Raw genomic sequence first — 25,248 nt, forward strand, 5'->3', positions numbered from 1 at the left:
GGCCCATTCAGGGTGGTATGGCCCTAGATGGATTTTTATCATCTGTTACGTGTTTATCAATAAATCTATATGTTGTCAGGTCAGATGTTAGTGGATGATTTCATAGGTTCTAAGAGGTGAAGTGATTTGTCCAAGCGTTTCTGTTTAGTGACCAAAACTTAGCCCCCCACTCCCTTTTTAAAAACACTTATTTGTAGACTTTGGTTCTCTCAGGTCTGACTCTATGTATCAAGTTTAATCAATTATGTTTTGCTTGAGTGTTGAAGCTCAAAGTCTGCAAATAGAAATTTAGTAAATTATAAATTCCTTATATTTTTTAGGCATTATTTTTCTTGAATTTTATAATTTAAGTATAGAATTTTAATTCAGAACATAAAAGCTTTCTTTCCTGCTGAGGTACTTTTTCTGTAACTTTGTTCTTATCATTTAGGAATATGTAATGGTCAGTTCTTATGGGGTATGTAACATGCTCAACAGTACTTATATGGGGTACTTTTTAAAATTAGAAAGTTTATAAAGTATAACTATATAGTTTGATTTTTTTTCCCCCTGAAACTGACATCATCAGAATCCTAGCAGCTAGCCATTGGCCCCCCCTCGATTATTACTCATACCCATTCCCAAAGTTAATGACAGTCTTGACTTTTATTTTTATAGATTACCTTTGTTTTTGAATAGTTGAGGCTGTACTTTTCTACTGATCATTATATTTGTGAAATTCATGTTTTTCAAGTAGTTGTAGTTTATTCATCCTCATTGCTGTATAGTATGTATTATGTGAACATACCACAATTTATTAATACATTCTGTTAATGAACTTTTAGAGTTGTATTCAAACTGGAGCTTTTAAAAATAATGCTTCTATGAATATGCATATATGTGCCTTTTGGAGAACACTTTTATATGCATTTCTATTAGGTATGGATCTAGAAATGAAATTATTGGTTCATAATACATACCGTCAAATAATTTTCAAATCCATTGTGCCATTTTACACCTCCTTCAACTATATACGACATCCAGGAATTATCTTTTTTCCCTTGTAGCCTTTCTGGTGGGTGCATAGTATTATATTATGGTTTTAGTTGTCATTTACCTATGAATGATCATATGGAGCATCTTTTCTGATGTTTGCAGATATTTTCTCTTGGGAAGTGCCTGTTGAAATCTCTTTGTGCTTTAAAAAAAAATCATACTCTGCCTTTTTCTTATTGAATTGTAAGGAGTTCTTTATACAGTTTTCTTACAAAGTCTTTGTTATATATGTGTATTGCCAATATCTTGTCCCATCTGTGACTTGCCTTTTCCCTTTTTATGGTATCTTCCAGAAGTTAATAAAGTTCAGCTTACCAATGGTTTTCTTTTATGGTTAATACTTTTTTCTTTTTTTTTAAAGAAGTCTTTGCATATCCCCAAACCATGAAGATTCTAACTTACGTTTACTTCTAAATATTTAGTTTTGGGGATCCCTGGGTGGCGCAGTGGTTTAGCGCCTGCCTTTGGCCCAGGGCGCGATCCTGGAGACCCAGGATCGAATCCCACGTCGGGCTCCTGGTGCATGGAGCCTGCTTCTCCCTCTGCCTGTGTCTCTGCCTCTCTCTCTCTCTCTCTCTATGTGACTATCAAAAATAAATAAATTTAAAAAAAAAATTAAAAAAAAATATTTAGTTTTGCATTTCATATTTATGTCTGAAATCCTATCTGGAATCAAATTTTGTGTATGCTGTGATGTGTAGATCTAGATTCAAACCCCAATTTGAATGATCTGCAAGTATTATACATTTTCCTTTCTCTGAGTGGCATTTATGTAATTTTACTGGTTTAAGGTTGTTTATCTGGCCTAGTTCTTGCCAGACATCATACATGCTTTCAAAGAATTATTTTCTAGGCTTAGTCAGGGAATTAAATTAGAGGAACTTTTATAATAAAGTGTCTCACTGGGTGTAGAAAGGTCTAGTTTTGTTTAAATAGTCCCAATTTCTAAAAAAAAAATTGCTTATGTATATGCATATCATACAAAATACATATATATAATATACATATGTATGTATATCTCTATAGCGTACACACATGCATCCCATTACATGGAAAAAACAGCACAGGCATTAATAATAGAGAAGCCAAGTTTGAATCCCTTTTAACTAATTGATTTTGATAAGTAATTTAGGTTCTTTGAACCTGAATTTTTTCTCTGTATTGGTTTTTGATATGGCACCAACACATTAGAAGTACTTATTAAATATTTGTAACTTCTCATTTATTTGGAACCTTATATTATGATACAGATGATGATGGTATATTTTAAAAATAAATAAATAGTCTGTAATGAATGTGGTTAAGTATCATTGTCTGCCTCTATCAGTGTTAATATATTGACATTTGTGAGGTGGGGGAAAAATTTTAATCTGACTTGAATACATTTAATTTTTTTGTTTATAAATGTCATTTATGTAGTTAACATAGTTACCTGTATGCCTTCTGATGTTTTCTTGTGTTTTTATTGTGTGCGCAGATGAACAAATTCAGAAATGAGTAGAAGGTATATTTATACATATACATATGCATATATACACATATATGCATATATATACACACACACACATATATAAAGATTTGTTTATTTTAGAGAGAAGAGAGAGGGAGAGAGCAGGGAGAAGGGAGAGAGGGAGAGAGACTCCCAAGCAGACTCCATGCTGAGCTCAGAGCCTGTCATGGGGCTTGGATTTCATGACTCTGAGATCATAACCTGACCCCAAACTAAGATCAGATGCTTAATTGACTATACCACCCAGGTGCCCCACAAAGGTATATATTTTAATTTCAATGTCTCTGACTTTTAGATTGTTGACTTTAAAGCAGGAAAAAGATGGTTTAGGTAGGAGATATAAAAACTGATCACTTCCATTCTTATGGGTAGAAAATGGAATAAAAATAAATAACCTAGTATATAGAAATGTTTAAAAATACTCAAAAGAAAAAGTAGAGGTCGTATTCTTTGCTGCCTTTTAATAGTGACTAATTTCTATTTTAGAAGCTTATAATTAGTGATATATATTTGTATATGCTATTTAAGCTGGGGTAACAGGAAAGACAGCCATATAGGTAGAGCATGACGATACAGTGTGGTAGGTGGTCTGGTAGTTTCTCAAAGGGGAGGGACTGACGTCCGTAGGGGGCTTTATGAGAGAATCCTTGAACATAGTTTTATTTTAGTTGGCCCTTAAGAACAAGGATAAATTTAACAGGCACTGGCAGTAGAAAAGGGTGAAGTACATATTTCTTCTGTGCTAGTCTGGTGATATAAAAATAAGTGCCATGTTTCTGAGATTGATTAAAGCAGTGGCTTCTCAACTGGGCTTTATCTTAGAACTGTACAAAAAATTAAGGAAAATACTGGTTCCTTGATACTCCCAATTCAAGGATAAGATATATGAAATACTGTAGGTAGAGAATAAAGTAACAGTTGGTGGTGAAACTAGTGAAATAGAGTTTAGGGCCAAATAGGATCTTGGTTCTGTGTACCATGTAGATTTTCTTCTGTCCACTAGGCAGCTGCTGAAGGTTCTGATGTCCCCCCCCCCCTCCATTCTCTGTATTTTTTTGTATTTTTCAGGGAAGTTGGAACTTTAAAGCAATGTACTTTCCAAAGAGATACCTTTTTTTTAAGCATGCTATAATTTGTTGATTTATTCTGCGAATATTTATTGATGCATGCTATATACTAGGCACTGTTTTAGCATAGAATTAGAATTTAGGAGTGAACAAACAGACCACACACAGTCCCTGACCTTAAATAGGGAGGAGGTACATAAAATCAATATCCAAAATTGAATTCATTTCCTTACAAACTTGCTCTTCTATTTGTGCTTTCCTGTCTTAGTGAGTTAGGAAATTATTCACCTCCATGCTCAAAGTAGAAATTTTAGTATTATTTTTGGGATCCCTGGGTGGCGCAGCGGTTTGGCGCCTGCCTTTGGCCCAGGGCGCGATCCTGGAGACCCGGGATCGAATCCCACGTCGGGCTTCCGGTGCATGGAGCCTGCTTCTCCCTCTGCCTGTGTCTCTGCCTCTCTCTCTCTCTCTCTGTGACTATCATGAATAAATAAATAAAATCTTTAAAAAAAAAAAAAAAAAAAGAAATTTTAGTATTATTTTTTACTTCACCCTCCACATTTTTCCCCTTTTTTATCCCTTCATTATCACCAAGTTCTATTGATTCAGATGCTTACATCTCTCTCATCTTTTACTTCTCCCTTTGTACTGCCCCCGCTCTGCTCTATGCACTCATCATTTTAAGCTGACCCTACAGCCTCTCAGCTGACTCTTGCCTCCTCTGGTTGGTCCTCAACCTTGCAGCTTGAGGAATCTTTCTAAAACCAAGGTCCTTAGCCCTTAACTTTTTAAAATTAAGTATTTTATTTTTGACAAAAATTACTTATATTTAAGGTGTACAACAAGATGTTTTGAAATATACATTGTGGAATGGTTACCACAAACTAATTAACATATCTATCACCTCCCATAGTTACCATTTCTTTTATTGTGGTGAGAACACAGTTGACACTTTTACAACCCTGGGTTAGGGGGCGCCTACACAATTGGAAAGCCATAACTTGACTTCCCCAGACTTAACTACTAATAGTCTAGTTTCAGAAGCCTTACTGATAACATGAAAAGTTAATTAGCATATTTTGTATGTCATATGTTTTATATACTGTATTCTTATAATAAAATAAGCTAGAGAAAATTATAAGTCATAAGGTAGAGAAAATAATTTATAGTATATATCTAATGGCGGTGTTTCCTAGTCTGGCCTCAGCTCAAAGGCACCAGCTGCTGGGAAGGCCTGAGGGCAGTAGAGGCCTGGAGGTATAGTGCAGCTGCTCATCTACCTGGAGGTTTACCACCATCCAGTGGCTGCCAGCATCTGCAGCCATATGAGTGGGTGGCCTACAGAGGCTGCCAGGCTGAGGTGCCTCAGCAGGCAGGTATCTCGCCCTGTTTGGGAATGGCAGGCCTTAAGGCCAGGGGGGCAGCCCCTAAGCAGGAGGGCTTGGGGGTCAAGGCTGTTGGTGGGGTGTGAAGCCATCCTTGCCCTTTTCTTCAGACCAACCTGCTGCCCCACCAGCCTGGGGCATGCCCCCAAACCACTCCTGGTACAACTCTGACCTGTAGCCCTGTGTGGTCCAGCCCTTCAGGCTGCTAAAGGTCTCTGCAGGCCTCCCCAGGTACTCAGAGAGCATTAGGTGTTGCCCTTGTACCATTTGCCTGTGATTTGGTCATGTGGTCACCTGGGTAGACAGTTGTAAATACATGACTTACGGGTTTTGCTATTAACTCTTAAAATAAGCAAATAAATCAAAAGCCACATATAAGTGGACCCACCCAGTTCAAACCTGCTGTTCTAGTGTTAACTGTATTTGAGATCTGCTCTCAGCAAATTTCAAGTATATAATGCATTATTATTATTAAGCTTAGTCACCATGCTGTTTATTAGGTTTTTAGAGCTTACCTCTCTTACAACTGAAAGTTTGTACCTTGTGATCAATATGTACCCTTTCCCCCCAAAACCCCAACTTCTTGGTAACCACCATTCTACTTTCCATTACTGTGACTATGACTTTTTTCTTCTACTTTTTTTTTTCTTTTTAGATTCCACATGTAAGTGACATATTGTGATATTAGTCTTTCTGTATGTATCTGGCTTATTTCATTCTGCTTAATGTCCTTCAGTTTCATCCCTGTTTGCAAATGGCCAGATTTCCTTCTTTTTAAAGGCTAATGATAATACATTTTTGTGTGTGTGTCACATTTTCTTTATTCATTCATCTGTGAAAACTTTGTTTCCGTATCTTGACTTAACCTTTAACTATTTAAGGCTTTTATGATTTTGCCTCTATTTTCCTTATGGTACAGTTATCTCACCAACTACCACCCCCTCCAAGTCATCACACAACCAGTATAAAGAACATGTACCTTCATTGACAGTGCTGTTTTTAAGTATTGAGTACTGTTTAGGCTTCACGGAACATCATCATTTACCATATTGATGTTTGATTTTATGAATAAGTTTTGACATTACCTTTGTAAGTAGTTTTAAGTTTGTTTTATTTTAGTTAAGTAAAAGTTGTACATCTGTATCCTCGCCAACACTTTTTCCTTGTGTTTTTAATTTTAGTCATTCTAACAAATGAGAGGTGATAACTCATTGTAGTTTTGATTTGCATTTCGCTGGTGATGAGTGTTGTAGAACATATTCTTCTTGTGTTTTGGCTATCTATATGCCTTCTTTGGAGAAATATCTGTTCTGCCCATTTTAAAATTGGATTATTTGGGTTTTGAGTTGTATAGTTCTTCACATATTTCAGATACTAACCCTTTATCAGTTATGTCACTTGCAAATATCTTCTCCTGTTCAGTTGGTTGCCTTTTAGTTTTGTTGGGATTGTTTCCTTTGCCTTGCAGTACTGACAAAGATGTGGAGGAAAAAAAAAATCATGCACTGTGGGTGGGAATGCAAACTAGTGCAGTTGCTGTGGAAAACAGTATGGAGGTTCTTCAGAAAGTTAAAAATAGAAGTACCCTTTGATCCAGTCATTGTATTACTGGATCTTTACCCTTAAAAGTACAAAAACACTAATTCAGAGGGATATGTGTGTCTCTATATTTATTATAGCATTATTTGCAATAGCCAAATTATGGAAGCCACTCAGGTATCCATTAATTGATTAATGGATAAAGAAGAAATGATATATATAAGCAATGGAATATCATTCAGTCATAAAAAGAACGAAATCTTGCCATTTGTGACAATATAGATGTATTTAAAGAGTATAATGATAGGTGAAGTAAGCCTGTCAGGGAAAGACAAATACTGTATGATTTCACTCATATGTGGAATTTAAGAAACAAAACAAGTGAGCAAAGGAAAAAAGAGACAAACCAAAAAACAAACTCTTAACTATGGAGAACATAGTTTACCGGGGGGGAAGTGGTTGGGAAGATGAGTGAAATAGGTGATTGGATCAAAGAAGAGTACACTGATCCTCATGAGCACTGTATAATGTATAGAGTTGTTGAATCACTGTATTGTACACCTGAAACTAATACAACACTGTCAGCAATATTGGAATTAAAATAAAAAACAAAGAAGTTTATATCTGTATCAAAAAAAGTTACACAGCTAAATATAGAAGCATAAGTTTATACCCATTATATTTCTACATATTGGAATAATAAAAATAATTAAGACACCTGGGATAAGAAGCTGTAAGAATTTCTTTTCTTTAAAAAGGGATCAGCAAACTATTAAAATTTAAGAAACATCACTCTATAAAGTCAGTGACATCAGGGACTTCATCATATTTACTCTTGCATTCTTAGGTTCTAATTCTGTGCCTGGCACATTGGAGATACTCAGTACATAGTTTTTGAATTAGAAAATGTTTCTCACATATAAATATGTACACTTTTGGAACCGTGCATCAGTTTTTCATGGTGTACTTCAGGTATCGTCTTGAGAATTTCCCAATGAATCTATCAGAATCTGTTGCTCTGAGAGTTTGGTCTGATTTTTCTTTTTCTCTCACCTTCATGATCGTAATCCTACTTTCAAAAATGAAAAATAAAAATAAAAAAAATGAAAAATAATTATTCATTTTGAAAATGTGCCAGTGTAAAGCAACACTAAACTTTAAGTTTCTATCTGAAGTTTGAGCACAGAAGTTTTCATTCCAACATAGGCTAACCAATAGGTAAAACTTGTGTGCATTAAAAAGTTTAGGGGCATAATGTATATTTTTTAAAGATTTTATTTATTCATGAGAGATACACAGAGACAGAGAGAGACATAGGTAGAGGGACAAGCGGCCTCCCGCATGGAGCCTGATGGCGGGACTCAGTCCTAGGACCCCAGAATCACGACTTGAGCCAAAGGCAGACACTTAACCACTGAGCCACCCAGGTGCTCCACATAATATATTTCTGTATCATATATTTAAGCTTTTCTTTTTTCTTTTGAAATATAGTTTACCTTTGAATAGCATGGATTTGAACTATAGTTCCGGGTATACGTGGATTTCTTACAGTACTGTAAATATATGTTCTCTTTTTTTATGATTTTCTTACCATTTTTTCTATAGTTGGTTATAAAAATACAGTGTATAATATGTATAAGATACCAAATATTTGTTAAGGCTGTTTATGGTATCAATAAGGCTTCTAGTCGACTGCAGTCTATTAGTAGGTAAGTATTTGGGGAGTTAGAAGTTCTTGGCGGATTTTTGGACATGTAGGGGGTCAGGGTCACTAACCCCAGTGTCTTTCAAGGATCAGCTGTAATTTTAAACTTATAGAAAAGTTACAGAAATTATGTGGTGGTCCCATATGCCTTTTGCTCTGTGTTTCCCAAAGTTAATAATATGTACGATTACAAAAATAAGACGTTAACACTGGCTCAATATTATAAACTAACCTATAGACATTTCAGATGTCACTAATTGTTTGCCTTATGTCATTTTCCTGTTCCAGAAATCATTCCAGAATTCCACATTGTATTTAGTTGTCATGGATCTTTAGTCTCCTCAAAGTCTATGACAGTTCCTCAGTCTTTCCTTATCTTTCACGAGCTTGACATCTTTAAAGAGTGCTACTCATTTATTTTGTAGAATGTTACTAATGTGGGCTTGTGTGATTTTTTTTTTCATGATTTGATTGAAGTTATGCATTTTTGGCAAGAATACCATATAAATGATACGTTCTTCTCAGTAGACTGTATCAAGGAATACATGATGTTGATATGTCTTATTATTGGTATTGTGAACACCCATTATTTGGATAATATGCTGCTGAGTTTCTCCACTATCAGTACTGTTTTTTCTATTGATACTTAATAAACATCTTTGGGAAGATACTTTGAGACTATGCAAATAATTATTTCTCTTCAAAATTTTACCTGCTAATAAGCTTAGAACCAATTAGTGTATATTACTAACTGTGGTATTTCTTTTTCTTTCTTTTTTTTTAAACTTTTATTTATTTGAGAGAGACCAAAAAGAGAGGGCAAGTAGGGTAGAGGGGCAGAGGGAGAGGTAGAAGCAGACTGCCCCACTGAGCAGGGAGCCTGATGCAGGGCTCTATCCCAGGACCACAGGATCACAGCCTGGGCAGAAGGCAGATACATGACCCACTGTGCCACCCAGACACCCCTAATTGTGGTATTTCTATTACCCTTATTCCATTTATTATTTGGAATTTTTTTCTAAGGAAGAGCAATCCCTTTCTCCCGTTTATTTATTCAGTTATTTATATATATATAAATGTGGACTCATGGACATTTTTATTATATGGTTTAAAATTCAATATTATGGCCATTTTTGTTGTTGCTTATATTTTTTAGCTGATTATTGGGAGCTTTTTCTAGTTGGTTCCTGTGCCCTTTGACATGCCTTTCTTGAGCACTTCTTTACTTTCTGGTACTACAAGATAATCTAGTTGCATGTTGTTTTTCTCTGCTTCAGTCTTTTAATCAGCTGGTACTCTAAAGAAAAAAAAACCTCATTCTTTTTAATGGAGAATGATATTTAGAAACAAAAATCTTACTGCCCCGTGTACTCATTACTATGGGGATGTCATTGCTCCCCAGCCTTCTCATTGGACAGAGCTAGGATATATAAGTATACTAATCAATGTTCACATATATGTTCATTGTTATATCTGTATCTATCTATAAATATATGAATATATTTTTATGTGCATGTATGTATGTGTATGTGTGTGTATGTATGTATACATCCAATTGAATACTCTTTTCCAAAGTTATGTGTATATTATTGATTTGTAATACAGTTAGCTTTATTTTTTAAAGTTTATATTTTACTTTGCAACCTCCTCTCCCAATCCTGATTGATTTTTAAAAAATAATTTCTTAAAATTCTTTTTATATTATATGTTTCTTTGGGTTTTGACAATTGCATAGTTATGGTTCTGTCACCACAGTCACGTCAATCACCTCTCATGCTTACATTTTGGAAGAAAATATTAAAAGTTGATTTGTACTTAGAGTGCATAGGAAATTTGTACAGGTGGATTTTACTTGTTTGGTTCAAATAATCATATTAAGAGAGAAACTTGTGTGTTTGAGTAATTAAACAGGATTTTAGAACAGGAGGGAGATGCTTTAATGGCACCATCATTTGTTATTCATTGTGATGCCAGAACATGGATTTGTTTTTTCAGATTTTAAAGGATTAAGATTTTTCATATAGTAAATTGAGACTTTTTAAATAATAATTCATAAGATATAATCAAAAAGGTATTTTTTAAGTGTTACTTTTCTTATTGTGTCTCTGTTCACCTTGGTAAGCAAAAAGAAGATAATTTAGAAGTGATAAAATTTTATCCTAGTGCTGTGTTAATTTGATCAGTATGGAAAGGGTTTTATTACATATATCTAAATCTCTTCTATATAATAAATTGTGTTTGTAAGCAGATGAAAGCTAAAGGACATGAGATAACTAGTAAAAGACATAGAACTGGTATGTAGAATTGTGGAAAATTGTTCAATTTTGCCAGAAAATAAGTGCAGATTGAACAGTGAGATACCATTTTTACTTATTGAGTTAGTAGAGAGGGTATGAATGAGAATGAATACCCCACTCTGGGATAGTGAAACTCACTCAAAATACACGAGTACATTGCAGGTGGCATTAGCATTTCACACTGATACCATGCTTTTAAGAAGCATAGTAAGAACAAAAATACTGATATAGTTGACCCTTGAACAACACAGGAGTTAGAAGTGCTGACCTTGCACAGTGTTGAAAATCTGAGTGTAACTTTTGAGTCCCTAAAACTTAGCTACTGTATAGAATGCAAATAGCATACAAAATATGTGTTAATTGCTGATGTCAAAGGTAAGGCTTAAAGTTAACAGAAGTCAGTTAACATATTTTGTTGCTGTTTGCATTCTATACTGTATTTTCAAAGTAATACATAAATTTTTATTAATTTTTTCAATATTTCTAAGCTATGCATTTTACAAGTTTTCTAAATTGCCTCACATCTCCACAAAATATCTCTCATATTTTTATTGAAAAAAAATCTTATATATAAGTGGGCCCATGCAATTTAAAACCTGTATTGTTCAAGGGTCAACTGTAGTTAGTCTGTCAGGCTGCTATACACTCAAGGGACTGATGGGTATTTTCCTTTTTTTTTTTTTTTTTTTTTTTGGTATTTTCCTTTTTAAAAAATATTTTCCAGGTTATTTGCAGTGGGAAAACTACATGTAATTAGAATTTTACCTTTTTCAAGGCATGATTATATAATAGTTGTATTTTGACATTGATGTTGAGGGTGACTGTGCACCTGAAACCTGTAACACAGTGGTTGTCAAGTTAGTTGTAGAGTCTCAAAGTCAGTGCTGGATCTGGCATTTCAATTCTGGAAAGGCTTAAAAAATTGTTTTAAATGGTATACTCCAGATACTAGATATTTTAGAATATATTGATTAGTTTTGTTTTTCCTAGCTACTTGTGGTGTTGTGACAGAATCCAGTTGTGAAACTATCAGGGGCAGCTGCCCGTCTCAGCCATTCAGAGGGTAATTATTGTTGACAAGAGGAAGTTGATTTCCGTACCCTCCTTCAGGCATATGTAGCAGAACCAGGTTTTTAACTTTTAGAAGGTCAATAAACAACTTGTATTTAGTGCTTGACTTGGTCTTTTATTTTTTTTTCAGATTTATGTTTTCAAATAATGTGATTTAGAGAATGTATTGATTGATATTTTTGGGTAACAAATCTCCATGGATGGTTCATGTTTGTGCACTTCTGAACACAGGCATTATCTGGACTATTTTTCCAAGAATGTTATACCAAACGGCCTTGAAGGATAGTAAATTGAGACTTATATTTAGATTTCCTTCTAAGTCTCAGGATGGATTTATTTCCTGTTCAGGATAATAAAGATGATTTTTCCCCTCTAGAGCAGAGGTTGGACAGGTTTGCTAGTAGTACCTTTAAAAGATTGGATTTTTTTTTTAACTTTTGAGTTTTTGTGACATAAGCCCACTGTTTGTGGATCATCTACCTGGGCAATTCCACATTAGCCCCTTGGGACTTGGGTCACAACATGGAGCTCATGGTGCCTATTCTATCATTAGAATGGATTAAGAAAAGATGTGTGTGTGTGTGTGTGTGTGTGTGTGTGTGTGTGTGTGTAAAATGGAGTCAGTTATATGATGAATTTAAAAAAGAATTCCAAATAATAGAAACAAACAAAAGCGGTTGCCAAGGGCTGAGCTGTACAAGAGTGGTGGTGGAAGGGGGCCAAGCAAAGGTTGGTAAAAGGTTACAGACTTTCAGACAGAAGATAAATAAGGTCTGAGGATCTAATGTGAAACATGGTGACTATAGTTAATAACACTGTACTGTGTAGTTGAAATTTTCTAAGAGTAGAACTTAAGTGTTCTCACCAAAAAAAAAAAAAAAAAAAAAGGAAAGAAAAAAAGTTATTCTATGTGAGATGATAGATGTAATAATTAGCTAGGAGGAGGGAATCCTTTCACAATGTGTATATATATCCAATCATGTTGTATACTTTAAATATCTTATAGTTTGGTTAAATATCTTATAGCTTGGCTAATTATACTTGGTTAATTATACAATAACGTAAGTAAAGCTGGAAAAAATAACCTTGTCAGAGAAAAAAAAGTATATTTCTGATTCAGGATTTTTGTTTTTGCCACTATCCATGAAACTGACTTGCGATAACTCAAAAAATAGAAGTAGAGCAAAATCATCTGCCTTTCACAGTTATTTAATGCCATGATAGAAACATATTGATGTAATGATGTGATATTTTTAAGACAAGAACAAGTAGATTAAGATTGTTGAAGAAATACAGTTTTGAAAGGAAAGTGGATTTTTGTATTTAATGAGTAAAGTATATAGACTACCCTAGAACTAGCAGGTAAGTAGCTGTTTTTTAGACCAATTCCCTTTTGCCCTCATTAGTGTATTTTTATCTTGCTCAATTTCCAGTCTGGAGGTTTTGTCTCTACATCGAGGGTCACAGTCCTAATTATAAATAAAATATTTTATTTATATAGTATATATTTTATTATTTTAAAATTATTTTGGAAGAATTTATAGATACTGAATTGACTTGTTGAGTGTTAGGGTAAACAGTTGAAGATTTTAAAATCATATTAAATATACAACAGTTTTTATAAGACAAACACTAGTAAATTATGCTTAACGTGGAAAATATTCTAACTTTATTTCTCAGAATTTAGACTAATAAAAGTCCTTCTGCTTAGTTTTTAATTGTTTTGTGTGTATTGATGAAGCAGAAAGGTATTTCCTAAAATAAGTTTATATAACTTTCAGTTTAACAAAAGTATTATTTTATCTTTGCATGGAAATATATTCATATTATATTTGCAGTCAGAATTAAAGGCCTACAATCAAATATAATCACATCCAGATAATTAGTTTGAGATTAGGATGAATTTCAACTGATAGCTTTTGGTTAAGGTAAAAAAAAAAAATTAAAGGTTTTATTTATTTATTCATGGAGACAGAGAAAGGCAGAGACATAGGCAGAGGGAGAAGCCGGCTCCCCGCAGGAACCTGATCCAGGACTCTATCCGAGGATCATACCCTGCCCTGAAGGCAGATGCTCAACCACTGAGTCACCCAGGCGTGCCTGTTTTTGTTTTTTTTAAGTAACGATTATCCCAGTAATTAGCTATAATTTCCTTTTTCATACTGTCAGTCTCCCATTGTGCACTTACCTGAATGTTCTTTCCAGTTACTAGTTAAGCATTCTGCTCTTTGACCAGGTTACTGCCCCTCCTGCTCTCCTCTCTTCCATTTCTTTTGATTTATCTTTTTTCTCTCTCAGGTCGGTGCAGAGCAATTCAGTATGTCTTTTAGTGTAACTCAGGGTAAGATGCCTGCCTCTCCCCTCTTCTCCTATTTTTTTTTTAAGCGTTATTCAGTTGTAATTGATATACAAAACATTGAACACATTTGATATATATATATATATATATATATATCAGTGAGTTTAACATACGCACACATCTGTGATTCTCTGACCACAAAGTACCAAACACCTGTATCATCTTAAGAAATTTCCTTGTGTTATCTGGGTCTGTATGTTGTGGTACAAACACTTAACCTGATACCCTTCCTTTTTAATGTATTTTAAAGGTCACAATACTCTTTTGTTAACTCTAGATACTGTGTTGTACAACAGATCTCTTGAACTTACTCATCATACATAACTGAAACTTGATATCTGCTGAGCAACAATTATCCATTTCCCCTTCCCCTAACCCCTGACAACCACCATGTTTATCTCTGCTCTTATGAGTTTGATTATTTTTGATATGTCATATAAGTGGAATCATGCCATATTTGTCCTTAGGTGACTGGGTTATTTCACTTGGCATATGTTTATGTTTATCTGTGTTGTTGCAAGTAGGGTTTCCTTCTTTTTTTTTTTTTTTTTAAACTGGACATGCTTTTTGAGAGCCTTTTTCCATTTGTTTTTTTATATAATAGCCAGAGTTTTTGCTGTATGTAGTGGGAGGATTAGAGAAAAGCATGTCTATTTCTTTTTTTTTTCTTTTTTAAAGATTTTATTTATTTATTCATGAGAGATAGACAGACACAGGCAAAGGGAGAAGCAGGATCCATGGAGGGAGCCTGATGTGGGACTCGATCCCTGGTCTCCAGGATCACGCCCTGGGCTGAAGGCGGCGCTAAACCGCTGAGCCAACCCGGCTGCCCAAGCATGTCTATTTCATTTTTCAAGTAGTCTATTTTATTTTTGATATCTGTCTTATAAACCTTTGCAATCGTTAGGAAAAATAAAATGAAATATTTTATGCATGTACAGTCAATTAATTATGAATACATTCATTAAAAGAATAACTTACAGAAATTAATTTTGGGTAAAACAATCTCATGTAACTCAGTTTACATGAAATACAAAGTGAAGAACTCTAGCTCTGTGTAAATTTAAATTCCTATGTTTAATTGCAGAATCTTTTAGCTGAAAAAGTTGAACAACTGATGGAATGGAGTTCCAGGCGCTCCATCTTCCGAATGAATGGCGATAAATTCCGAAAATTTATAAAGGCACCACCTCGAAACTATTCTATGATTGTTATGTTCACTGCTCTTCAGCCTCAGCGGCAGTGTTCTGTGTGCAGGTAAGTTATGTATTCTAAAAAAATTTAGAACAGTTATCCTTTGCTTGTATATTTATTACATATATGTAAATCTGCATAATAGAATTCAATAGCTGTTCGAGGTTATGGTTAGCTATAAGTGTACATTTAAAGGTAAGCTCAAAATCAGAGGTGCCTGGTGGCTCAGTTAGTTAAGCAACTGACTCTTGGTTTTGGCTCAGGTCATGATCTCATCAGTCCTGATGTTGAGCTCCGGGTCAGGCTCTGCCCTCAGTGTGGAATCTGCTTGAGCTTCTCTCACTCCCCTGCACCTCACCCTGCTTGTGAGGGCACACTCATGCATGTGCCCTCTCTTCCTCTGTCTCAAATAAATACATTTTTATTTATTTTGTTTTTCATTTTATTTTATATTTTTAAAAGATTTTATTTATTTATTCATGAGAGTCACAGAGAGAGGCAGAGACATATGCAGAGGAAGAAGCAGGCTTTCTGCTGGGAGCCTGACTCAAGACTCGATCCCAAGACACTGGGATCACGACCTGAGCCAAAGGCAGACACTCAAACACTGAGCCACCCAGGTGCTCTCAAATAAATAAATTCTTTAAAAAAAAGTAAGTAAGCTCAAAATCAGTGTATTTTAGAAAATAATTTTGATAGACTAATATTCTTTTGTTGTGTAAAATACTTACTGACCAACTCATGTGTAATCATAAAATAGATTTGCTTCTTTATGTCCTGTATGAAGGTAAACATAGATTTGGTTCAAATATTGCCTTGCAGGTCATCTAATTATATTTTATGAGCAAAGAAGTCGTTTACTTAAACATATTCTATTTTAACAGTTTAACAGAGAGGACAAACTTTTACTACGGATCCATTTACTTTTCATTACCTCCAATGATAAGAAATTTCACCCTATGATACAGAAGTAAATCATTTGAAATGAATGAAACATTTTTTTAGTGAAAATGTACTAAAAATTCTAGAGAAGTACAAATACATATGCTTTAAGTTTTTTTCTGTTTTTGAAATAATTGTAGGTTCACAGGGAATTGTAAGAAATAATATAGAGAGATCCTAAATACCTTTTACTCAGTGTTCCTCAGTGGTAACATCTTGCAAAATTGTAGTATAATATCACAAGCAGGGTATTGGTATTGATACAGTTAAGATACTAAACAGTTCCATTACCATAAGAATCCCTCTTTGCTCTTTACAGCCAGGCTCACCCACCTGTTCCCATTCTACTCCCACTTCCTGAATTTGTACTCCCATTTTGTTGTTTCAGTAATGTGATATGAATGGAATCCTACCTTTGATCTTTTGGGTTTGGCTTTTAATAACTTGCCATAATTCCCTCAAAATCCATCCAAGTTGTTGCATTTGTCAGCAGTCATTCTTTTTATTACTGTGTAAAATTTCATGGTATGAATGTACTGCAGTTTGTTCAACTATCCATCTGTTACAGGACATCTGGGTTCTGGTATTTGACTATTATATATATTGCAAACATTCTGGTACAGGATTTTCCTATGAACTTAAGTTTTCATTTCTCTGGAATAAAAATATTTAAGTTTTCATTTCTCCATGATGGCTAGGTTGTTTGGTAATTGCATGTTTAGCTTTATGAGAAACTGCCAAAATGTTTTCCAGAGTAGCTGTATCATTTTACATTTCCTCTAGCAGTGTACGAGTGATCTAGTTTTTCCGTATCCTCACCAATATTTGTCACTATTTTACTTTAGTCTCTTTGGTAAGTATGTGGTGATATCTCATGGTTTAATTTTGCATTTTCCTGATGGCAGTGGTGTTGAACATCTTTCACATGCTTGTTATCTGTATGTCACATCTTTGATGAACTATCTGTTCATGGCTTTTGCTCATTTCTAATTGGATGTTTTACTGAGTTTTGAGAGTTTTTTTTTATGTATTGTAGATACTAGTCCTTTGCCAGACATGTAGTTTTCAAATATTTTCTCCTAGTTTATCGCTTATCTTTCCATGTTGATGACAGATCTTTTGCAGATTTTAATTTATGAGTCCATTTACCTGTTTCCTGTCTTATAGCTTATTTTTGTTATCCAGTTGAACTCTTTGCCTAGCCCTATAACCCAAAGTTTCTTTCTCTTTGTTTCCCTGTAAGTTTTATAGTTTTATGTTTGCATTTTAATCTGATCTTGGAAGAAAGTATTTAATATTTAATTATCCATGATGGTACTAGCTGTAAGATTTTAGAAGATGTTCTTTATCAAGTTAAGGAAGTTCTCTACTAGTTTGCTAAGAATTTTGATCATGAGTGGGTGTTGGATTTTATCAAATTTTTTTAGTGTGAATTTCATCTCTAGGTCTTTTTAGTAATTGAGTTTTCTATATTGAACAGGCTTGTATTTTGGAATATATCCTACTTGATTATGGTATATTACTATTTTTATGTGTATCTGGATTCTGTTTGCTAATAAAAATCTATTAGAAATTTGCATCTAAGGTAATGATCGATAATGATCTGTACTTTTCATGTTTTATACTGCTTTTTTGTCTGGTTTGGTATTAGGCTACTCCTGGCTTCATGAAATGAGTTGGGAAATGTTTCCTCATTTAGTTTCCAGAAGAGATTGTGTAAAATTACACAACTTTAGAAGATTGTGTTAATTCTTCTTGAAATATTTGACGGAATTCTTCAGTGAAACCATCTGGGCCTTGTGACTTTAAATTACATATTTCATTGCCTCAATGGCTAAGGACAATTCAGGTTGTGTCTTTTTGGCTGAACACTTATTCTTCTCAAGAATGCTTTTTATGTGGTGCTTCCACATCCTGACTCTCTACATCGTATATTCATGTGTAGATTTTTAGATTTTAAATCATTGTGAATTCTAGTGGAAACTGAAGTTATTAGTAACATGGATTAATGAAAAAAAAAGTTTCACTCAGACTAATTTGCAGAAAGGTAATTTCAGTGTCTCAACATTTTCTAGAAGGATCTTAATATCCAATAATGATTGTATGTTGGGAGCATGTCTAAAAGTGGATAGAGATGATGGTGAGCAAAAGTATTTTGAGGGGCACCTGGTTGGTTCAGTTGGTTAAACTGCCTTGAACCTCAGGTCATGAGCAAGGTCCTGGGATCAAGCCCCACATCAAGCTTCCTGCTCAGCTTGGAGTCTGCTTCTCCCTCTGTCCCTCCCCCTGCTTATGCTTGCTCTTTCTCTCTTGCTTTCACTCAAATAAATAAAAATAAAATCTTTAGAGGAAAAGTATTTTGAAAAACTGCATTGCCGATGTTGCAGATGATTCTGTTTTTCTCCTATTTTATGTAAGGGCCAGTAGTCAAATTGGCATTAAGTTGTCAGAATTGGGCTAGCACATTTAGTTAAGGGTATACATACCTTCAAGGATGCCATAAAATCCTACTTACAAAAAAAACATCACCTTAATTGGCATTTTTGGCTTAACAGTTAAGTTTCCACTAAAACTAAGTGTTTTGGGCATCCTGTAATACCACATATATTTTAGGAAAATCATTTGCTCTTAAAAATTGAATATATTCATTTCCTGTATTTGTCCCTATTAAAAAGTTTATTTAATTGATCATATTTTTTGTAACTGTAATCCACAAAGACTTTATTATCCAAGTGTTTACTTCACAATTACATAAAGCTGTATATATTGTGATGACATAAACTATAACATATTGTTAAATGGTGTATCCTTTAGGTATTATTTTACTTAATGCATTATGTCATTAAATAAATTGCTGAACATGGAGCCTTAATTTTTTAATGACAGATCAGAATAATCTGTTAATTACAGTCTATTTTGTAATAAACTTTAAAACTTAGGAAAGTTTTAGAATTATAAGAGAAAAAGGTTGAAGTTATTAGAAAAAGTTAAGATAATCCATGGATCAAGGAAGCGGTGGGATTATTAGAGAAGAAAAAGTAAATGAAAGTTTAAAGACAAAAAGTAAAGAGCAGACATGGTTCCCATATACAAAATTTGCACCCCCTCCATCTGAATTCTGATTTAATTATTTTAGAGTAGGGCCAAAACCATTGACATTTTAAAAATATGATCTCTAGGTAATTCTAGTGTGCAACCAGTATAGAGAAAGGGAAGGTAAGCAGGTACATGACTCATAGCTTTTATTTATTTACTTTCATTGAGGAGTAGTGGGAATAGGAAGGCTTAACTAATTGAATGACCATATAGCATTGAGACTCTTTTTGAAACTATAATACCCCAATTCTTTGTGAAGAATCTATAGAATTAAATGGTTTTCTTCCCCAGTACTCAGTAATGGAGGAGGAAGAACACTCTCCTTAGAGGTTAACATGTTTGGTTTAAGATGTGAAGTGAATCAGGCAAATTTGAGAGTGCTAGTGAAGAGTATATTTGAAAGCTATAACTTTGGGTTCAAAGTTGCATGCAGTGATGGGGGTGTGAAAGGAAGCTGGGACAGCTGATGTAATAAAGTGAAATTTTCACATGAGTGAAGAAAACCAGCTTTTGTGTAAAAGTAGAGTGGGATTCAAAATTAAGAAATAGTTATAAAAGATTTTTTTTAAATAAGTAAATTGCTGAAGTATAATTATTGATCTTGTAGAGATACTTGAGGAACTATAAGGCTGTGGTAATGTCTGGGTTATAAACATTTATTTAAATTACTCAGGAACTGCTGGAGAGAAAAAAAAGTTACATGAGCTGATAGAGGGATGCCTTGGGCTTTGTTAGATGAGGATGACAAATGTATACTGTAGGACAATATAAATCCCAAAGGAAGATTTGTTAAATAGTTGTGGTTGAGCAGTAGTCGGATCTACTATAGAGCCAAGAGAGTACTAGTACTCGTACTAAGAGTACTCTCTTGGCTCTATAGTACTCTTAGTACTCTTAGTACTATAGAGCCAAGATAGTGGGCAGTGTGGATCAAACAGATCCCAAGGTGACAACTATGATGAAGTAGAAGAATTTCAAAAAAATTTTTCAAGAAAAATTATTCAAATTTTGTTTCTCTATTATCAATTAAGCCTCAAAGGCAGATGCTATTTCATTGAGAAAGGCCACCCATCATCAGCAGCCATCTTTTTTTTTTTTTTTTTGAACTTGAATTTTCCTAGATCCTTCTTTGTCATTGTAATTTTGGACCATTTTTATAGTACTGCTATAATTTTTATAATTCTATAGAATCGTTGAGAAGTTCATAGCTATAATTTTTTTCATAGCTATACTTTAAAAATCTTAGTGCTTTCTTCTGTGAGATGTTTTTGCTTTTCTTTTTTTTTTTTTTTTTTAAAGAAAAAGTGAAATTTTCTTTTAGAGTTGACTCATTTAGATTTTCCAGTTGCTTTTCTTTGCTGAAAGGCTGATGAATGAGCTATTGGCTTCCTTACCAAATCGTTCTGCTTTTCCTTTTTACACAGTTAGTTTAGTTTATTCACATTCAGAATTCAATTCTCACCTTCCTCAATGCTAATATCAAACTCCTTGGCCAAATAAAGTTGTTAATTAAGAGTACTCAGTACAATTCTCACCTCCCGTAAGTGTTAACTCGAGACTTCCTTTATCAAATTGTACTGTAGGGAATATGTCCTATAATTGCTAAATCTTTTAGATGTATTCTATCACAAAGTTAGTCATTTCTTCCAGAATTCACTAAAAATTATTGGAACAGAATATCTTTTTCTAAGGTTATTACTGTAGATCAGTAGATGCAGGAAAAAAATTTCAAGTGAAGGAAAATTAAAAAGTACATGTAGAATAAAGTAGGGTACATTTATAATCAATGTTTGGTGATATGTTGGAGATTAGTGTGTTATTGGACTTCAATAAGTGAAAAAAGTTAGCAATTACAAAGGTATATTAAAAAGGTACATGAATAAATTATGATATTGACACATGAATGTTACCTGGATAATATCTTTCCTCCTCTAAACATAATTATTTATTATGTATAAACTATTGGGGTCCAATATTAAGTCATTTATATACAGTATCTCATGTCATTCTCATTAGTCAAGAAGGTGGGACCTGAGAAAAATACCGATTTTATGTATGAGAATATCAAAGCTGACAGGTAATATTATAATTTATCCAAAGTCATACAGCTTACTTGTCAGGGTTGAATTTTGGAACTCCAGAGCTATTAGAATTTAATGCTTCCCTTAAGTGTACATGTTCATCATTGCCTTTACCTGTGAACTGTAATTTGCATTTTGATTTTGTGTTCCTAAGATTATTAATCATAGGGTAGAGATCTATCAGCCAGCATTTCTTAAACTCATTAGATCATGAAAAACTTTCATTCAGATCTAATAACAAGGACTGGTGATTTAGATGGTGGCCAATACTATATGGAAAAGAGCTCATCAGCCTTTTGTTTTACTACAGTAAGGTTACATCTCTTAGGAGATTAGATTCTAAAGTGAACACAGAAGGTGAAAATTATATTTAAATCAAATTACCCTTGTATGTAACTTAATGGACTTGTAAGTGCTTTATAAATGGTTTTGGGACCACAAACCTTATCATTTCCTCTTTTCCTTAGATAATATTTCTCTATAGACTTAATTCTTAGGAATTTTTTTAAAAGAATTTTTATTTATTCATGAGAGAGAGAGAGAGAGAAAGAAGGGCAGAGAGGCAGAGACACAGGCAGAGGGAGAAATAGGCTCCATGCCGGGAGCCCGATGTAGGACTCGATCCCGGGTCTCCAGGATCAGGCCCTGGGCTGAAGGCAGCGTTAAACTGCTGAGCCACCTGGGCTGCCCCTATAGACTTAATTGTTAAGTTTTCCTCAAATGCTTGGCTCCTGGACAGAGTATTTCACTTCTTTGAGAAAGACTGGCAGACTTTGTTGCCATTCACACATTCTTTACCTGGCTTGAGTAATGAGAACTGTTTCAGGTTTGATTGAATCCATGACTAGAGAATATAAATGAAGGTCTCAGGTTATTGCTGAGCTCTATCTAGTCTAATTTTTTTAAGTGAAAGCATGTATATAATTTACTATATTAATTTTTTTTCCTAGGTGTCTTGTCCTGAGATTATATAATCCCAACTTTTTGTGTTTTCAATGAACTCTTATTATCTGTGTGACATGTAGTGTTCTTAGAGCTCTTTATATTGTCCATATTTCCAAATTCCATTTCCATATTACAAGTCCAGCTTTAGTCCCCTATCTTTTAAATTTCAAACTTACCAAAAATTGAAATAGTAGTACAGAGATACCAGTCTACCATTTACCAACATTCACCAGTTTTTACCATTTTACCACATTTGTTTTCATCTTTCTTTTAAGTACAGGTCAAAAATGTGTTCCATATCACCAAATATATCTATAACTTTTAGACATTATGAAATATCACCACTAAATACTGCATTATGCAACTTTTTGGAAAGTGACTATCTTAAATAATCAGAATACATTATAACTTTCAAGAGAATTGACATTCATTATCATTAATTGGCATTAGTGATATATTCTTGTTACACTGTTCATATTTAAGTTTTACATTTGTCTTCAAAATGTCTTTGTTTCTTATTTTTTCAGTTTTTAAAAAATTTGAAATGGAAGTATAGTCAACATATAATAAATTTGCTTCAGGTGTGTGACAGTGATTTGACATCTGTATACATTACAAAATGCTCACTATGATAAGTGTAGTTACCATCCGCCACCATTCAAAGTTATTGCAATATGTATATGTATATGACTGTATTCCTTGTGCTATACTTTTTAAAGAATGTTTGAAACCTGATTTTTTTTTTTTTACTTATTTTTAAAGATTTATGTACTTATTTGAGAGAAATAGGGAGAGGGAGAAAGAGAAACTCAGTCATACTCTGCTCTGAGTACAAAGCCTAACATAGAGCTCAATCTCAAGACCTTGAGATCACAACCTGAGCCATAACCAAGAGTCAGATGCCTAACTGACTGTGCCACCCAGGTGCCCCTAATGCTGACTTTTCATTCTCAGGACTTATTTTATCACCAGAAACTTGTATCTCTTAATCCTCTTCAGCTAATTCATCCATATCTCCAACTCTCTCTCCTCTGGCAACCACCAGTTTGTTCTCTGTTGGTTTATTTTGTTTTTTAGATTGCACACATATAAGTGAAATCATATTGTAGTTGTCTTTGTTTCACTTAGCATAATACCTTCTAGTATATCCATGTTGTTGTGAGTGGCAATATTTTATTCTCTTTTAAGACTAATACTCCATTTTATATGTATGACATCTTTATCCAGTCAGCTTTCAGTGGATGCTTGGGTTGTATTCATACCTTGGCTATTGGAAATAATGCTTCAGTGAATATAGAGGTGCATATATCCTTTTGAATTAGTGTTTTCTGTTTCTTTGGATAAATACTCAGAAGTGGGATTACTACGTCATATGATATTATTACTTTTAATTTTTTGAAGAACCTCAAAAAATTTTCTGTTTTCTACAGTGGTTGCATCAATTTACATGCCCACCGACAGTGTATGAGTTTCCTTTTCTCTGCGTTCGTACTAAGATTTGTTATTTGTCTTCTCAGTATTAGCCATTCTGACTGGTATGAGGTGATACCTCATTTGATTTGGATTTGCATATCCCTGATGATAAATGATGTTGAGCATTTTTTCCTGTGTCTCTTGCCCATGTGTGTGCCTTTTTGGAGAAAGGTCCTCTGCCCATTTTTAATTAGATTGTTTTATTGATGTTGAGTTGTGTGAGTTCTTTATATATTTTGGATATTAACCCCTTATCAGCTATATCATTTGTAAATAACTTCTTCTACTCAGTTTGTTACATTGTTTTCTTGATGATTTCCTTCACTGTGTAAAAGGTTTTTATTTTGATGTAATCCAAATTATTTCTTTTTTATTTTGTTTCCCCTGCCTGAGGAGACAGATGCAAAAAAACATTGCTAAGACCCATATTCAAGAGTTTATTGCCTATATGATCTTTAAGGAATTTTATGGTTTCAGGTCTTACATTTAGATCTTTAAGCCATTTTGAGCTTATTTTTATATGTGGTATAAGAAAGTCCAGTTTTGCTCTTTTCTTTTTTTTTCTTAAGATTTTATTTCTTTATTTGAGAGACAGAGAGGGAGAGTACACAAGTAGGGTGAAGGGCAGAGGGAGAAGCAGACTTCCCGCCGAGCAGGGATCCTGATGTGGGGCTCGATCCCAGGACTTGGGGATCATGACCTGGGGATCATGACCTGAGCCAAAGGCAGATGCTAGACAAACTAAGCCACCCAAGTTCCCCCAGCTTTGTTCTTTTGTATATAGAAATTGTTTTTTCTCCATTGTATATTCTTGCCTTCTTTGTTGTAGATTAATTTACCATATTCTCATGAGTTTATTTCTGGGTTCTTTGTTCTTTTTCGTTGATATATGTGTCTGTTTTTCTGGTAGTACCATACTGTTTTGATTAGTATAGCTTTGTAGTAGATCTTGAAATCTAGGTTATGATACATTTAGCTTTGTTCTTCCTTCTTAATATTGCTTTGGTCCTTTGGGGTCTTTTGTGGCTCCATACATATTTTGATGATTGTTTGTTCTGGTTATGTGAAAAATGCTATTGGCTTTTTGATTGGAATTTCATTGAACCTGTAGAATGCTTGTGATAGTAAAGATGTTTTAACAAAATTAATTCTTCTAGTCTATGAGCATGGAATATCTTGCCATTTGTTTGTGTTGCCTTCAGTTTCTTTCATCAATGTCTTAATAGTTTTCTGAGTACAGGTCTTTTCACGTTAGTTTGTTCCTAGATTTCTTATTCTTTCTGGTGCAATTGTAAATATAATTGCTTTATTAATTTCTCTTTATTCTACTTCATTATTAGTGTATAGAAATGGAACTGATTTTTGTGTATTAGTTTTGTATCCTGGGACATTACTGAATTAATTTATTCTAATAAGTGGAGTGAAATTTTTAGGGTTTTCTATGAATAGCATCATGTCATCTGCAAATAGTAACATCTTTACTTTTTCTTACTGATTTGGATGCCTTTTCTTTTTCTTATCTGATTGCTGTGGTTGAAGCTATATGCTT

General features: G+C 34.0%; 1 protein-coding gene across 4 annotated transcripts in view; it reads left to right on the plus strand.

The window, feature by feature from the left end:
• The window catches only part of TUSC3 (tumor suppressor candidate 3), a 281,955-nt gene that overhangs the window by 136,784 nt on the left and 119,923 nt on the right, over positions 1-25,248 (plus strand). For all 4 annotated transcript variants that reach the window (XR_005371577.1, XM_038560234.1, XM_038560232.1 and 1 more), the window contains exon 2: positions 15,056-15,225. Coding sequence is in view for 3 of the 4 variants with exons in the window: in XM_038560234.1 (XP_038416162.1) it covers positions 15,056-15,225 (170 nt within the window). In the remaining variant the exon portion in view is untranslated. The remainder of the gene's footprint in view (positions 1-15,055; positions 15,226-25,248) is intronic.

The sequence above is a fragment of the Canis lupus genome, chromosome 16 (genome assembly GCF_011100685.1).
Source record: "Canis lupus familiaris isolate Mischka breed German Shepherd chromosome 16, alternate assembly UU_Cfam_GSD_1.0, whole genome shotgun sequence".
In the NCBI taxonomy this organism is placed as follows: Eukaryota; Metazoa; Chordata; class Mammalia; order Carnivora; family Canidae; genus Canis; species Canis lupus.